Source organism: Aythya marila (genome assembly GCF_965140915.1).
Source record: "Aythya marila genome assembly, chromosome: 16".
Classification (NCBI taxonomy): Eukaryota; Metazoa; Chordata; class Aves; order Anseriformes; family Anatidae; genus Aythya; species Aythya marila.
Genome location: NC_139057.1, coordinates 10311471 through 10327027, shown reverse-complemented (window position 1 = coordinate 10327027; position 15557 = coordinate 10311471). Strand labels below are relative to the sequence as shown.

The window sequence follows — 15557 nt, the reverse complement described above, 5'->3', positions numbered from 1 at the left end:
ATCTCCCCTGAGGGGATGGATCTCCCCTCGTGCCTTTTCCCATGCAAATCAGGTAGAAAAAGACAGAAAGACAAAGTGTCAGAGGTGGGAAGCGAGGCCTGCCCCAGCGAGGCAGGCGGCACCAAACCAGCAGCCGCGGGTTCGCTCGGGCGCTTATGCAAGCTGGAAGGGCCGAGCAGGACGGTGGCGCCGGGGGAAACGTCTGTTCCCATCTTCTGCCTTTTGTTTGCACGGATTTCCACAGACTCTAAATTATTTGTTTCCATTCCCGACAGCCTTCCGAGTGAGCTACAGCCCTGTCTGCACCAGGCAGGAAACAAGCAGCCCAGTGCCTGGGGAGGGGAATGCACGCAGCTCTCCCAGGGCTCGCCGCCTCCGAGGGCCAGCCCCGAGGTCGGCGATGATAAGAGCGAAGCCAAGCCCCGGCCTCACGCTGCTGAGGTCGATGTTTTGCTGGAGACCTCGGAGCAGGCTCCCCGAGCACCTCGCCCAGCCTCCAGACCCACTCCACGGCAGGCCACGCAAACGGGGAACGGCTCGGTAAGGGCCGGACGCGGCGCTCCCTGCTCACCAGCGAGGGGACACCAACTTTGAGGTATTTTACGAGCTCCCAGGGTAGCTGGCGGAGCTGCTTCACACACCAGCACCATAGTAACCAGAGCAGAAGATAAAGAAAATAGCAGAGCTCACATCCACGGAGGCAGCACATTTTTGGAAGGGGAGAAGAGGAGATCTGAATAGGGAAAGGAAAAGCTTGCTGCTGTGCAGCCTTAAAGCCCCCCAAGCACTGCCACTGCCCGCCCCAGGGCTCCCCGCAGCACCCACCACCCGATGGGAGGCAGAAACCCACAGCGGGCAGGTTTGGCTCAGCACCTATCCCACCGGCAGCGAGGTGGTACCGGGAGGGACTCGGGGGCTTCAGATCGCCCCGGCTTTCTTACAGCAGCAAGAGCTGGGGAGGCTGAACCCCAACCGTCTGGGGTCTCACTGGGGGATGCCACGGGTTAGGCTGTGCCAGAAACAAAACGCAGCCCCACAGCCTCCTCCTGGCCACCCCCAGAGCTGGGTCAGGGCTCCAAGGCTGCGTGGGCATTGCTGTGCCACGCGTTACTGCGAGGAGTTAAGAGGAAACAATAAAGGGGCTGAAGCTGCCTGCTGCCTCCCCCGAGCTGTAAAACACAGCGAGGTCACAGTCCCAGCCCCGATAACCCGAGTTATCAGTACACTGCAGCTTCCTCCAGCAGTAAATAGGAGGCTCGCTTTGATTTGTTTGCTTCTCACCTGGCGCTTGGTGTTGGTTTGCTTTTCCTCTTCCCCCTCCTCATCCCGTAAAGAGCGATCAGTTCAGAACAAGCCTCTCCGGGCAGCGAGGGGAACTTCTGGCTCCGCACCCGCGGGGAGTCGGGGACCCGGGGCTGGGGCAGAGCCGGGGCCGGGAGGAGGAGGAGGAGGAGGAGGAGGAGGAGGATGCCCACAGGGGGCTGAAGGCTCCTGCGGGGCTGACACCCCCCGGGTACCCAGCGGGACCCCGCCTCCCCGGAGCTCCCGGTGCCGCGGTGCCCACCACGGGGCTCGGGGGGCTCAGCTCCGAAACCCACAGGGCACCCCGGGCAGGGGGGCACCCCCCGGGACCCTAAAACCCCCCCGGGACCCTAAGACCCCCCCGGGACCCCCTCCCAACCCCTCCGGCTCCCCGCGCACACGGATCCCCCCCAGCCCCGGTGCCACCGCCCGAAGCCCCCTGCCCGCGGGCACCGCCTCCCTCCCGCCGGGGGGGCTCGGGGCGGGCACCCAGCGCCCCCCCCCCACCTGCCGGACCCCTCCCCAACCTGCCGGGCCCCCCCCGCCCCCCAGCACTCACCCCCGGCTGCGGGCCCCGGCACCGGCCCCGGCGGCTGAGCGGGGCGGGCGCCGCCGCCGAGCGCGGGCACGAGCGCGGGCGCGACACCGCCGGGGACGGGGGGGGGGGGCGGGAGCGCGCGTGGTTTGGGAGGGGGGTGACGTCACCGCGGCGGCGCGCGTGCGCGCGGCTGCGGGGTGCGCGCTGGGCGCGCTCCCGGCCGTGCCCCGCTCAGCCCGGGGCTCGCAGCGCCCCGCGCCGGGGGTGCCCCGCGTCCCCCCGATCTTTGTGGTCATGGAAAAGAGGAAAAAAATTAAAAAAAATAAAAAAATAAAAAAAAAATCGCCCCTTTCGGCAGCCGGCAGAGCCCTTTTTGGAGCCAGGGAGGGGAATCGGAGCGCGGCACGAAGCACCGTGCTGCCGGGCGCTCTCCCTGCTTTTAAAAGGAAGGGATTTTTGCATCCAAGCCTCTGGTCCTGGTGAGGACCCCCCAGCCCTACCGGCCTTGCAGGGGAACATCCCCGCCCGGCTTTGGGGTGCCGTGTTGCTGCTCAGCGTTGCCCTGTCCCCAGTTACAGCTGGGTGCTGGAGCCCCCCAGCCTCGCCATAGCCCCTGACCATCACCGTGAGCGGTCACAGCCTCCTGACGGGCAAAGCTCAGCTCTCCCCTCCCGTCCTGGCTGAGTCCTTGTCCCCCTGCGGTGCCCCTGGCGAGCCGAGCTGTGTCAGTCCCAGCCAGGCGGCTTCCCGCGTGCATGCGGCCTCCCTCCAGATGTTCCACCCCAGGCCCACAAAGGACGGAGCAGCGAGGAGGGGTCAGAGGCAAAGCGTCCCGAGGGGCTGCCAGGCTGCTCAGAGACAAGCTTGAACAGCTGGGAACGACCAGGAGCAATAATGGGATGGCCGAGGGAGGAGAGGAGGCAGAGCTGACACCAGCCCAACCTTGGAGGCATCCTAAGAGCTGGCTGCAGCCCGGCTTTCCTGCAGCAGCTGTCAAAATACAAAGCAGGGGGGGAACAGCCCGTCACTGACACGGCGTGTCCCCCCTTTCACCCGCTGGCTGGACGCAGGAGGTGGTTTTTTTTGGGCAGAGGGAAATGGAGGAGGCTCTGTGGCTGCTCCAGACAGCCGAGGAGATGGTGGCAGATTTCCTCGGGGATGCAGCTGCCAGCCAGCAGAGGCACAGCGCTCGCAGCCACGCCAAGGGACCTGAGCGCAGCCATCCCGTGCCAGGGGAAGCTGCAATCTGAGACGGGCAAGGAGCGCCAGGGATGCAAGGAGCAAGCCGCCAAGATGGGCACACGTGAGCTTCGCTTTGCACTGCAACGCAGGGAGCTGGGGGCACCACATTTCAGTTGACTAAGAGGAAAGGGCCATCTTGTTATGAAAAGCTCGTTACAAACATCTGCGGGTTGTGGAGGTCCCAAAAGGGGAGAACAAACCTCTCCCTGCTGGGCCTCTCCAGGTGGGAGGATGCAGAGAACTCGGGGTGCCCAGGGAGCGATGGGCCTGCAGGGCTGGCCTTCCCCCCAAAAAATAACAGAGAGAGAATATGAAAAGAACATGCCTTCTGGTTCGGAGGCAGCTGGCAAGGACCAAGATTAACCCCATGGCTTTGTAGAAGGCGACCAGAGCAATGAGAAGGCCAGGAGCTCCACAGCACGGGTGTGACACAGTGGCCGGGCGAGGGGGAGCTGTTGGGGGACAAACAGCCGAGCCAGGAGGCCTGGAGCAGAAAAAGGGTGGGAGCTACTTCTGTAGGGTGCCCGAGTCCCAGCTGCTAACCCCAGCACCCAGAGGATGGGGGCTTGGGGCCAGAGCAAGGCTGTGCTGCTCGCGTGCTCCTGCTCGCTCTGCCCGCCTTCTCGGAGCTCACCCAAGGATGCATTCAGCTGGCTGACAAAGAAATGCTGCCCTCTTCTGAAAAGGCATCCCTGCGCTGCTGCAACCCGCTGCCAGTTCCTGCCCCGGCAGGGCTGCATCTCCCATGGGTGCTGGCCGCAGAGGGTGGCTCCCATACCGACAGCACCGGGGCCATGGGAGGTTTTTGGGGTGTGCTGCCAGCAGGGCAGGCAGCAGCCTCGCAGCAGGGACATGGCCAGAGCCTCCCCACGTCCCAGCAGCTGAGAGCTAACAGCCTGCTGCACGTTGCCATCCCCTCTGTTACCTGGAGCACATCCTCAGCCCTTAAAGCTCCTTTAACTTCTCTGGGGGGGGGGGGTTATTTAGCAACACTTAAAGAGCTTGGAAAAATATCCTCACACACACACTTTTTGCAAAGAGCAGGGCAGGATAGGGAGCTTGCAATAAGCAACCCAAGCATGAGTTTGCATCTCACCAGACTCACGGCATCCAAGAGCCCTTGCAGGAGCAGGAGGCTGGGCTCGGGATGGTTCTGGCTTGGGGCACACACCCCTAGGTCAGGCAGTTTTCCCTTGGAAGCTTTTGGCCTGCTACCAGTCCTAGTTTCTGCAGTGAAACATCTCACCAAAATCCACTCTCCCAGTTTGCTGGGAGCAGCTAAATGTACTCCCCCTAAATCTCCCCCCACTAGGTTCTAGTGAAGGTTCATCCCTCCCCACCAGCAGCCCACCTTCCTCCCAGCCCAGTCCTTATATCCTGGAGCAATTAAGGGCCCGACGCAGCAATTATCTCCCTGCCCACCCTTTGTGGTCCTAGCCCATATGACCCTGCAGCAATCCCCATTGCCCTATGGAGCAGGAGGAATTAGCACCTGGTGCATGCTCTACAGCAAGACACCACCCCAGCCTCAAGGGCTCATGCAGTCTTTGCTGGGGTCTTGAGAGCTGGGGCTTCAACCAGTTCATGCCCCAAGGTGTTAAACACTCGGAGATCTAGTCCAGAAAATGAAATAAGGACATTCCTGGGAAACGCCAGCCCTGGGGTCAGGCTGCAGCAGCCTTGCGGGATGCTGGCTGGGGAAGGATGGAGGAACAGGTCTCCGCCAGCAACAGGTAGCCAGAGCAAAGCAGCTGCAGTGGCAAACAGCTGCTCCCCATCTCCAGATCCACCCTCAAAACCTCCCAGGAGCCCTCATAGGCTCAGCAGGAGGCCTGTGGCAGGGGCTGGGTGCTGTTTGGGAGCTGGGGCCCTCCCCTGGCTCAGGTGAGAGGAAGGAAGTGGTGGGGAGAGGAGGAGCTGTGGAGCTGGGTGCTACAGGTGGTGTGGAGCAGCTCCAGGGGCTTCTGGTCGGTTTGCCCTAAAGTTGAGAGGGTGCTGAGGTGCCTGGTAAGGTAATAAGGGGGAGGTTCTGGGCAGCTTGGAGCTGTGTGGTGGATGGGGAGCAGGGGGAGGGTGCTGCTCCTTATGGGGTGCGTCAGCTGTGGGATGGGTGTCCCTGTGCCACCTGCCTGGTGCTGGGGACAGGGAGGGACAGGGGGTGCTGCTTGGGGCAGAGCCACGTGCTGAGGGGCCTGGGGTGCTCTGGGGGTCCTCCACCGGGGAGGTGGGCTGTGGCTGTGTCACCCCTGGGGGGGCTGTCCCCTCCACAGGAGCTGTGGGTGAGGGGCTGTGACCCTGCTCTTTCTGGGGGTGGTGTCCTCAAAACCCTTTCTCTTGCCTTGTCCACCCATTATCTCTGCAAATCATAACTTTCTCTGCACTGTGGCTGATCAGAGGCTCCTTCTCTCCAGAAATCCCCCCTGCTGCCGCAGAGAGCTCCCTCCTGTTCCCTGCTGTGTGCTGTGATGCAGCAGGGAAGCTGGGCTCAGCAGCTCAGTGCCACCAGGGCTGGCCCCGTGACCTGGGCTTGGAGCAGAGCTGATGGAGGCACTGATGCTTCTGGAGCCCGCCAGTGCTTTCCTGCTGCTGTGAGGGGCCTGTGGGCTTTGGTTTATTCCTGGCAGGTCAGGGGAGGAGTGGGGGGAGACATGCAGTCCCCTCCTACAGGGATGTCTGGGAACAGGCCAGGGCTGAGCTGCTGCAGGGCAGATCAGAGAGGCTGGGTGCCTGCAGGGACAGAGGGCTCGTCCCTCTGGGTAAGGAGCCAGCACTTGCTGGGTGTGCTCTGGGGGCTGTGCTGAGAGCCCTCGTGGGTGCTGTGCTGTGGGCTGGCCCTGCTGGTGAAGCAGGAGGTCTCCTTTGGGTCTCTGTGGTCCTTCTGGGGTGGCTGTCCTGTGTGCCCTCCTCTCCTGGGGGTGAGGTGGGGTGCAAGAGCCTGCTGTACGTGTGCTGTTCTGTGATGCCCAGCAGGGACCATGCAAACTCCAGCTTTGCAGACATGCATCTCTTCCACGTGCCTGCTTGAGTGTGGCAGAGGGGCGTTAGCTCCTGCTCTGGGTATGAGCAGGTGAGGTGATGACCGTACAGCAGGCAAAATTTTCCTTGCAGGTGTTTTTGCTAACAAAGCAGAAGCCATGCAATGTCAGAGCCTGTAAAAATAGTGCTGTAGAGCGTCCTGGGTGTCTTCTGCCAGCCTGCAGCTCCAGGCAGCACAGCCCCTGAGCAGGAACTCCCTGGGAGCTGGGTGATGGCAGTAGGGGCAAGGTGTGAGGACTGGGGAGCTCTCATTTTAGCAAGGGCTTTGTCCCCCTGTTTTGGGGAGACTTAAATGTGTACTGCTGAGTGAGGAATGTGGCTTTAGAAGTGAGCATGTGGTGTACGTAGCAGCTCCTTGGACTTCTCACCTCTCTGCCCCGAGCTTCTAAGGCCAGCCCAGGGCATGAGGACTCCCTCCAAGCAAATCTGTATGGTAACAGCTTGATGGCAAGGTGTTGCCTCAAAGTAGTAGTTGGTCTTGCAAGTGCCAAATGTGGTGGTGTCCTAATGGCAAGGAAATCTCTCCTCCGAGCTGGGTGCTATGGTTAGTGCTCAGCTTCTGCCCTGTTCTCTGGTGCTCAGTCCCTGGCTGGCCTCCATCAAGGCCCTTTGTATTTTTGCCTGTTTCCCTGGAAGCGGACCTGTCCCCTCGATGGGGCTGTGCTTGCAGCCGTGGATCAGCTCTCCTAGAGCAAACTCTCCCCTAGCTGCCGCAGCCCTTTCCTGAGCCTGTTCCTGTCTCTGCCTTGCAGTCCCAGACAATGAACTACGTGGGGCAGCTTGCTGAGACCGTCTTTGTCACCGTGAAGGAGCTGTACCGGGGGCTGAACCCTGCCACCCTGACGGGCTGCATCGATGTGATCGTGGTGAGGCAGCCCGATAATTCCTTCCAGTGCTCCCCTTTCCACGTGCGCTTCGGGAAGCTGGGTGTGCTGCGCTCCAAGGAGAAGGTGGTAAGTGGTGCTGGCCCTGGCAGGATGCGTGCTGGTGCCCTTGAACACCCTCCTCTGGTGTTCAGAGAGCTGGGTCCTTCCCCTGTCACAGCTTCTTGTGTGTATGGGGAAGGACTGTGGTTTCTTGTCTTGCTGTGCCCTGATGGGTGAGCACGTTCAGGTGGACAGACACTTTCTGCCCTTTGCTAGGTTGACATCGAAATCAATGGGGAGCCAGTGGACCTGCACATGAAGCTGGGTGACAATGGCGAGGCCTTCTTTGTCCAGGAGTCTGAGGAGAATGAGGTCGGTGATGAAGAGGAGCTGCTGCTGTGTGTCCCCTCGCTTCCAGGTGGTCACAAGGGTTTAGGTGGAGTGACCAGGCTTGGACTGCTGCATTCCCTGGGGTGGCTGCATTAGTCCCTCTTTGTGCCCAGAAAGGCTCCTGCTCAAGGGATCTTACCAGTGTGAAGCACCCTGAGACAATATGTCCTCATCCCAGACAGGCCTTCCTCCCCGGGCATGGCTACTGGCCAGCCTGGCAGGTATCTTGAACTTGGGATCTTGTGATGGGGTGGAAGTGGGCCAGATGTTGTGGCAGGCTGTCTGCTCCCCTGGTGAGCAGGATGAGATCAGCTGTGGCTTCTGGAAATCTCAGCCAACTCCCTACCAGGATGACTTGTGGCTGCTGCTGGCTTGGGCTGGTTTTGACAGCAGGGAGAAGGCACTAGAAACAAATGCCATCTACACCCTTCATAACTCTGGTCTTGTGGTGCCATCTCCTGCCTGCATCCCCTTGCCCTTATTAAGGATGTCTTTAACTTGTGGCTGCAGAGCTGTTGTGTTTTTTTTTATTTTTTTTTATTTGCACATCACATGCACAAAACCTTCCCTGTAGGCCTAGACAAAACCACCCCTGGGGCACAGCTGCATGGTGCTGTGATGGTGGGACACGTTGGATAGACGGGAGCCATGGGCTGCCAGCCTGGAGAGGAGGGAGCTGATGGCCTCTGCCCATCCCTGTTCCAGAGGAGCATCCGATCCTGCCTCTGCACATCTCCCATCCCCACAGAGGAGAGCCTGGAGAGCACCACTCAACCCTCTCATGGCCAGGAGGCCCCGAGCACTGAGGTGGCCCTGTGCAGGAGGAGGCAGCGCAGGAGGAAGCCCAGGCGCAAGGAGGTGACGGGCCCTGCTCCGGGAGGCTGCGAGGAGCCCAGGGGCGAGGTGTCTGTCTCCTTCATTGATCTCCCCAAAGAAGAAACTGGGTCACTGCAGGCGCAGGAGGCCCACCCTTACTCTGATGGGGAGCTAGCCTCCATGGACAGGTAAAAGATGGGTTCAAGGTGGTCTGCGCCCCTTTGGAGGGAGCAGAGAGGTGTGTGTGCCTCGTGGCTGGGGCAGGAGGGCAGGAGAAAGCACCTGGGGGTGTCAGGAGAAGGCAGCCTTCCTGGCTGACAAGGTCTGGCTGTGGAAAAGCTCAGGGCTGAAGCACTTTGCTTTCATGGACCTCAGCTTCCCATCAGTCCTGGCAAATGGTAGTTTTATGGGGCAGAACTGACTCTCTGGGAAACCAGTCTCACAGGGCTTTTGGCCCTAAATATCCTTGCAAGTGACAGGAAAGCACGGGGCTATATAAGGTGGAGCAGGTCCAATATTGCCTTCTCTTCTTGTAGCCCAGCCCCAAGCCATTTGTCTTCTCCCAGAAGTGACTCTGAGCTGGAGATTGGGCTGCAGGAGAGTTTTGCCCTAGGGGCTGAATCCCACATGCAGTGGGCCTGGGGACGGCTCCCTCAGGTAAGAGCTTTGGTGCCCCTCCAGCAGGCAGTGGGAGGGGGGCTGGAGCTCCTGGGGTAAGTGGAGGAGGCTGGGGCCAGGCAGCCTCAGAGGGCTGGCCCTCTGCTCCCTGATGCTTTGAGCAACTTCCCATCCTCAGACCCGTTCTTCTCTTTTTGAGGTGAATAAATCAGAATGGGTCGAACCAGCCAAGTCCACAAAGACTGCAGCAACCACTGTCTCTGTGACACCAGTGCCAGTGGATGAGAGAACCCATTTTCTTGCCGCCTCTGAAGGTCTGGGAGGAGGTCTGTGCCCAGCAGGACCTCAGGATCCACTTTGTTCCTCTGCAGTGCTGGCTGATGAGCCAACACTCGTGCCCAAGGAAGGCAACGGCCCCCCTGGACTGATGGATAACCCCAGTGCCATGGGGGCAGAGAGCTCATCAGGGGCCACCTCAACCCAACAAGAGGAACAGAAGGGAGGTGAGAGGGTTGTGCTGGGAGCTCAGCCAGATGTGGAGTCCTCTGAGGGAGCTGCTGTCCTGAGCCAGGTGGGCTTGGAGAGCTGCGAGCCCCAGCAGAAAGGTAAGCAGGTGACTGGTGCTGCTGGGAGCGGTGTCTGAGCCCATGGACAGAGCTGGACTTGGAGAGGGGCTGGGTTCTTGGTTCAGCATAACCCCTTGACTATCTTGGATATTTGAGGAGTGACATGTTTTCTTTGCTCCATATGCCACCAAAGCTCCTTTGCTTCAAGAAGACACTTTCTGATTTCCTACCTTTGACCTGAGACTTTCTTGCCTAGTTTTCTGAAGTCCATCCTCTGGTGTCTGCACTTGTGCAGCCTTAGGCTTCTCAGCAATGTAGACTATCCCTGAACTTGAATTGTCTGGCTGTTCCTGGCCTGCATCTTCATCCTAAGCATGCCAAGTCAGGTAGAAAATTACCCAGAACAAAGCATGTGTGTCTCCCTTGGTGCTGTGTTAAGGGCTTTGTTACCTGTCCTAACCAGCCTTACTCCTCCAGCCAGCATAAGTTCAGGAAAAAAAAATCTCTGAAGTGATATTTTGAACTCCTTCTTGTATAGAGAGGAAGATCACAATGTTATGATCTTGAATGAATTAGATGAATTACTTTCCAAGCCATCTCAGTATGTTTCCTTTCCCTCTGTGCATTGAGGATCCATCAAAAGAAGCCCTCACCTGGGTCCCAGTGACATTTACCTTGAAGACATCTCTAACCTGGATGAGGAGCAGGTGGCTCTCTATTTGCCCAGGAGGTATGGGGTACCCCAGTGAGCAGGCAAGCTCAGGCCTCCTTGAGCCCCTACACCAGGGCCGTGTCTAAAGCTATTGCCTGATGTTGCTGCTGTTCCTTCTCTTGCTGATAGTGAGGTGGAGCAAACTTCAAAGCCTGTCGCAGACCCCAGCATCCCTTCCTGTGTCTCGCTGCCATCAGATGTACCTGCTGGAAGCCCCACGGACTCTGGCTCTGATGTGATGCCTGCAATTGCCCTGTCACTGTGTGGAGGCCTTGGGGGCAGCAGGCAGATTTCTCATGGTAGGTGTGAGGGGAAGGAAGGGAGTCTGCTGTCCTGAAACCCGTCATGTACATCAGTGGTATGACAGCCTCTGTCCCACCAGAGAAGTTCATGGAGCACATCATCTCCTACCAGGAGTTTGCTGAGAATCCAGGGCTCCTCGATGACCCCAACCTGGTGATCCTGATCAACAAGAAGTGAGTGGCCAGCTCTCCTAGCTTTGTCCCTACAGGAACACCCTGTAGGACTGTGACTCCATCCTAGACAGTGGGTGAGGGCTTTCTGTCTGTGCTGCAGCATGGTGACCTGGAAACAGCCCTCGCAGCTCCAAGAAGTGGTGATATTCCCATCCCTCTCATTTCTCCAGGTATTACAACTGGGCAGTGGCTGCTCCCATGGTCCTGTCCCTGCAGGCTTTCCAGAGGAACATTCCTGAGGTCAGTGGCATGACACATCTACAGCTTGCCCTTCTCAGCAGGGCTCAAATGCAAAGAGGGGCTGCGAGAGGCCAAGCTGCCAGGCTGGGGTAGCGCTGGGCCTCTCTCCTTTCCCCAGAGGTACGGGTGGCTTTTAGATGCATGTGGGTACCACTGAAGTCTGAAGAGTTGAGGTTCCCTTACCAAAAATTACCTGTTCTGATGTCTGTCTGTGCAAGGGCTGGCCAGATCTGGGCCTCCTGGCCCTCCGGGAGGGTTGGGGCTGCATAAGTCTGTTCTAGGGCTCTGTAGAGCTGGCTAGGGTTACGAGTGACTGATTTCCTCCTGTGTTCTGCCACACTCACAGCACACCATTGACCGACTGGTGAAGGAGAAGATGCCCAAGAGAGGCAGCAGGTGGTGGTTCTCCTGGAGGAGGCGAGAGTTCCCCGCAGAGGAGGTGTTTGCAGTGCTGGCTGTGACAGCATGCCCCCGGGGGATAGGGGCCATCCTGGTGGGGAGGATGATCTGAGGCTGAGCATGAGAGCAGCCAGAGGGACCTTATGGCAGTGACCTGGGAAGGCTGCTGTCCCTTCAGGTCTCTTGATGCCAGAACAACACCTGGTAATGCAGCACGACAGACCTGGCAGTGGTGAAGCCTCTTGCCACGTGCCCTTTGTGCCACAGCCCAGGCACCGCCTGTGCTTGGTCTCCCTGCCCCTCTCTGCTACCAGGCTGCAGCCCCTCTTTCATGGGACAACATCCCCTTCAGGGCAGGGGAACGCATTGCCACTGCTGCTTTGGTGTCACCACTCTGGGTGGCAGTGAAGCAGCCCTGCCCATGACACCAAGGTGTTGATGATGCCCCTTTCCACCCTACAGCAGCAGTCAAGGCCAGGAAAGGCTAACATGGGGACACTGCAGCCTGAGTCTGCTCAGCAGAGGTGAGTGCCTCTCTCCTGCTAGGAGGCTCGAGCTGGAGCACCCAGGCTACCTTCAGGAGTCTGTGGGCTCTTATTTCTTCTAAATGACCAGTTGTTCCCAAATCTGCCTCACATATGAGGACAGAAAGCTCTTTTAAAGCTCTGGCTGACTCTGTCCAGCCAAGCTCCTCAATGGCCAGGTGGGTGGGTTGTCCTGGGTCCCCTCCAGTTCTCCTCTCATGCTCATAGTGAAAGCTGTGGGCAGCAGAATGAAGGCACTGTGCTCTTCCCTTCCTCATGTAGGCAGGAGGAGGAGGGGTCCTCCAGTGACGAGGAGCCCCTGCACCCAGGGGATGCATCAACAACAGATACCTCTGCACAGAAATTTCTGCCAACCTACAAGAAATCCCTGAGGCTGTCATCAGAACAAATCGTATGTACTCTCCTCCTTCATTCTCTGCTTGGGTGTGGGGAGGAGACCCCCTCTGAATGGGGTTTTCTCTACTCGTGACCTTAAGGTTCTCTAGGGCATCCAAATATTTTGCCCTGGGTGGCTCCTGTGTAGGGGCTGTGGGTCTCTGGGCTGCTCAGGTGTTAGTCCTGGCCTGTGGAAAGCTTTGGTCTGGCATGTCCCAGTGCTGGTGTATTGTGCTTGTTCCCACTTCACTGCAGGGGAGGCTGAACCTGCAGGACGGCCCCAACGAGGTGGTGTTCAGTGTGACAACTCAGTACCAGGGCACGTGCCGCTGTGAGGCCACTATCTACCTGTGGAACTGGGACGACAAGGTGGTGATCTCTGACATCGACGGCACCATCACCAAGTAAAGGGCCCTTCTCCCTCCCCGTGCCGTGCTAGGGGAAGGTGTCCTTCCAAGGCTTGCACAAGCAGCCAGGAAGGACCCCAAACCCCACTGCAAATCCCACCAGGTTGGATCAACCTAACCTGGTCTCCTTTTCTTTTAGGTCAGATGCTCTTGGCCACATCCTACCGCATCTGGGGAAAGACTGGACTCATCAGGGGATAGCCAAGCTCTTCCACAAAATCCATCTGTAAGTATCAGATCAACCAGGAGACCCCAAAAGGAAGCAGGAGGCTGATGGAGAGACCAAGTGGGAGCCAGTATGGCTGATGGAGGAAGATGATGGAGGCTTTCACTGCAGACACTTGAGCTCCTGCCCTGTTACCAGCAGTGTGGCATGCTCCAAGTGTCTCCATCCTCTCCTCTTGTTGCAATCCATGAGACCAAAGATGTATTAGAGGCTGCTGTGGGTGCCTGAAGTAGGGATGGGGCATTTCCCCAGGCACTGGGGATGCATGATGGTGGGTGGAGGTTCTGCCAGTGAGGTGCAGCTGGTGGTGCAACCATGGGGATGAGGAGACCTGACAGAACCGTAGCAGGGAGGCCACACACACAGCCCTGTGTCTCTGTACAACAGCAGCATAAGGCTGTGCCTAGCATTTCCAGCCCCTTGGGTGGGTGATGGTCACCTTTACAGGCACCCAGCTACCGCTTGCCCTGTCCCCCAAGGGGCCAGACCTGCCCAGGGGTGCGATGCTGCCCTGGTGCACCCAGCCGAGGCTGGCAGCAGGTCCCAGCTCTGTCTCTGCCACCTGGCCTCTGGCCACTAAGAGGCAGTGTGAGCCTGCAGATGGCTCATCTCCACCTCTCAGCTGTCTTTTTTTACCATCTCCCCTCCTGCAGGAGCTCGGTGCCACCCCTGCCTGAGCTGGTGGCTTGGCAGGGGGCTGTGACCAGCTCCCCACACGCCTTGCTGAGCCTGAGTGGGGGGATGCAGTGAAGGTGCTGTCATCTGCTGGCCTGGTCCAGGGCGACTGAGCTCTGTGCAGGGCAGGAGGCAACTGTGGGGCACCAGGCAGCAGAGGCACCTTGCAGCTGGCGGCTCTGCTGCTGGGCAGGGGGCACATGGCTCCCTCTGCCCTGGGGCTCAGTCTCAGCCTGCATCTCCTCTAGGTGAGGGAGCTGTGAAGGCACCGTGGGTGCTGAAGGGGTGAGCAGGGTGTGGGCTCAGGCCAGGTACTCAGCCTCCCCCTCCATCCTTTGGGGTAGGAGGGTGCTGTGCCTAGGTCACAGCTCAGAGGGTTTCCCTGTGCTCTCTCTAGGAATGGCTACAAGTTCCTCTACTGCTCAGCCAGGGCCATCGGCATGGCGCACGTCACCAAAGGCTACCTCAAATGGGTCAACGAGCAAGGCTGTGCCCTCCCCAAGGGCCCCATCCTGCTTGCCCCCAGCAGCCTCTTCTCTGCTTTCCACAGGTACCTGTCCTCTCCTTCCTCGTGCTGCACCCCTGGGGGTGGCATTCCCCTCCCCATACACCCATCTCAACACTGGGGGCTGCTGCAGCCTTCAAGTGCCCTCCTTGGCACAGGGTGCTGCTCATGGGAGGCAGCAGGGGAGCTGCCTGTCCTCCTGGAGCTTTGTGGTGAGGCTCTTGCAATGCACAAAAACCCTTCTGCCTTCCCAGTCCCTTCTTGGAGCCCCCAAAGGGCCTGGCTGCATGCAGTCCTGCCCTGCGGGTGCTGCTCTGACCTCTCCTCTGTGTACATGCCTTTGTGCTTCAGGGAGGTGATCGAGAAGAAGCCAGAGGTGTTCAAGATTGCCTGCCTGACAGACATCCAAAACCTCTTTGCCATGAAGCTGCCCTTCTATGCAGCCTTTGGGAACAGAGCCACTGTGAGTGGGGGTCTGGGGACTGGGGCTGGGCTGGTGGTGGCTCCTTGCTGCCCTTCTCACACGTTGCTGTCCCCCCTTGGCAGGACGTGTACGCATACAGGCACGTGGGCCTGCCCGAGAGCCGCATATTTATGGTCAACCCGAAGGGGGAATTGGTCCAGGGGCTCGTGCAGAACCACAAGTCAACGTAAGTGCCCTGCTTGTTCCCCTCTCCTCTGGGCCCTACCCTGTGGGAGCTGTTTCCTTTCCTACCCCCCTGGTTTAGAGCACGAGCAATCTCCATAAGACTACTTCAAGCCCTGCTGTTTTGCCCGTTATTGCTGCAATTCCTTCCGTAACCCTATAGGTACGAGCGGCTGTCGGAGGTGGTGGAGCTGATCTTCCCTCCCCTGGGGCAGAGTGGGAGCGTCGCTCTGGTGTGTCCTGAGTACAGCCACTTCGCCTACTGGAGGCCTCCCCTGCCTGCTGTGGACTTGGAGGCCTTCTCCTGACCTCTCACCTGTGAGTCCCGGACCAGGACTGGATGTTACAAACATCTCCTCGGTTGCTGCAAAGGACTCTTGTACTTCTAACAGCAGGTTTTGGACTCCTACTCTCAGGTCGTGGCGTGCACTAGGAGCACCCCTTCTCAAGGTGCAGAAAGGGTGGGACAAAGGGAGCTTTGACCACCAGAAACTCCATTTACTGAACTGAACTTCCTACAGAGCCTGTGTATTAATGCTCGTTATCTCTAAAACCTGTCTCTTAAAGGTGGAACTGGGTCACTTATTGATGAGCCTCTGGCATGACTACTGCTACCTGCAGCTTGGTAGCCTGTGGAGTGAAGCTGTTGCGTGGCTTAACTTGTAAAGGTGGATGGAAGCTGGAATTTTGAGTGCTTTTTCACTAATAGCAATAATTAATAAATTATTTCCATAAAATCCAGGCTGCCTCTTGATCACTGTAGCCTTATGCATAGGAGTGGGAGCCGGACTTGGTGTCTCTTTGTGATCCTGGCTGGAATTATCCTGTGGGAGGGCCTCCATGAACTTCAGCTGTGCTCCTGCCTGCCTTGGGCTCCTTTCTCTGCTCTGGCATCTAGCTTCTTCCCTGCCTGCTCTGTGCAAGTGTAAATCACTTCCTGCTAGGCTGCCTGCCCTCTCTTCCTCTCTAAATAGCCT

At 58.8% G+C, this 15557-nt stretch overlaps 2 protein-coding genes across 6 annotated transcripts in view; one reads left to right on the top strand and one right to left on the bottom strand.

Moving 5' to 3' along the window:
• Nucleotides 1-1953, bottom strand: part of ZHX3 (zinc fingers and homeoboxes 3) — a 48001-nt gene extending 46048 nt beyond the window's left edge. For 3 of the 4 annotated variants that reach the window (XR_014318620.1, XM_082773333.1, XM_082773329.1), the window contains exon 1: nucleotides 1862-1953. The gene's annotated coding sequence lies outside the window, so the exon portion shown is untranslated. Of the gene's footprint in view, nucleotides 1-1281; nucleotides 1302-1861 lie in introns of those variants that run through there. The other variant, XM_082773331.1, reaches the window with a different exon arrangement.
• LPIN3 (lipin 3) lies at nucleotides 383-15286 on the top strand. 2 transcript variants are annotated; one of them, XM_082773344.1, is made up of 19 exons: nucleotides 383-540; nucleotides 6871-7071; nucleotides 7261-7356; nucleotides 8080-8378; nucleotides 8727-8847; nucleotides 9008-9413; nucleotides 10005-10104; nucleotides 10216-10385; nucleotides 10469-10562; nucleotides 10733-10802; nucleotides 11149-11241; nucleotides 11664-11725; nucleotides 12008-12137; nucleotides 12377-12525; nucleotides 12668-12754; nucleotides 13827-13979; nucleotides 14286-14397; nucleotides 14481-14584; nucleotides 14744-15286. In XM_082773344.1, exons 2-19 carry the CDS (start codon nucleotides 6880-6882, stop codon nucleotides 14886-14888), a joined length of 2583 nt encoding a protein of 860 aa, XP_082629470.1. In that variant the 5' UTR covers nucleotides 383-540; nucleotides 6871-6879; the 3' UTR covers nucleotides 14889-15286. The 2 variants fall into 2 exon arrangements, with proteins under 2 accessions (XP_082629470.1, XP_082629469.1); XM_082773343.1 differs by having other exon boundaries at nucleotides 413-595.
• Nucleotides 15287-15557: the final 271 nt, after the last annotated feature.

What these genes read in the sequence shown, in the direction of transcription:
- LPIN3 (XM_082773344.1), top strand. Translation starts at nt 6,880, where the DNA reads ATGAACTACGTGGGGCAGCTTGCTGAGACCGTCTTTGTCACCGTGAAG. An exon ending in GAGAGTTCCCCGCAGAGGAG is followed by an intron (nt 11,242 to 11,663) that starts GTGTTTGCAGTG and finishes TCCACCCTACAG; the next exon opens with CAGCAGTCAAGGCCAGGAAA. An exon ending in GTGCAGAACCACAAGTCAAC is followed by an intron (nt 14,585 to 14,743) that starts GTAAGTGCCCTG and finishes GTAACCCTATAG; the next exon opens with GTACGAGCGGCTGTCGGAGG.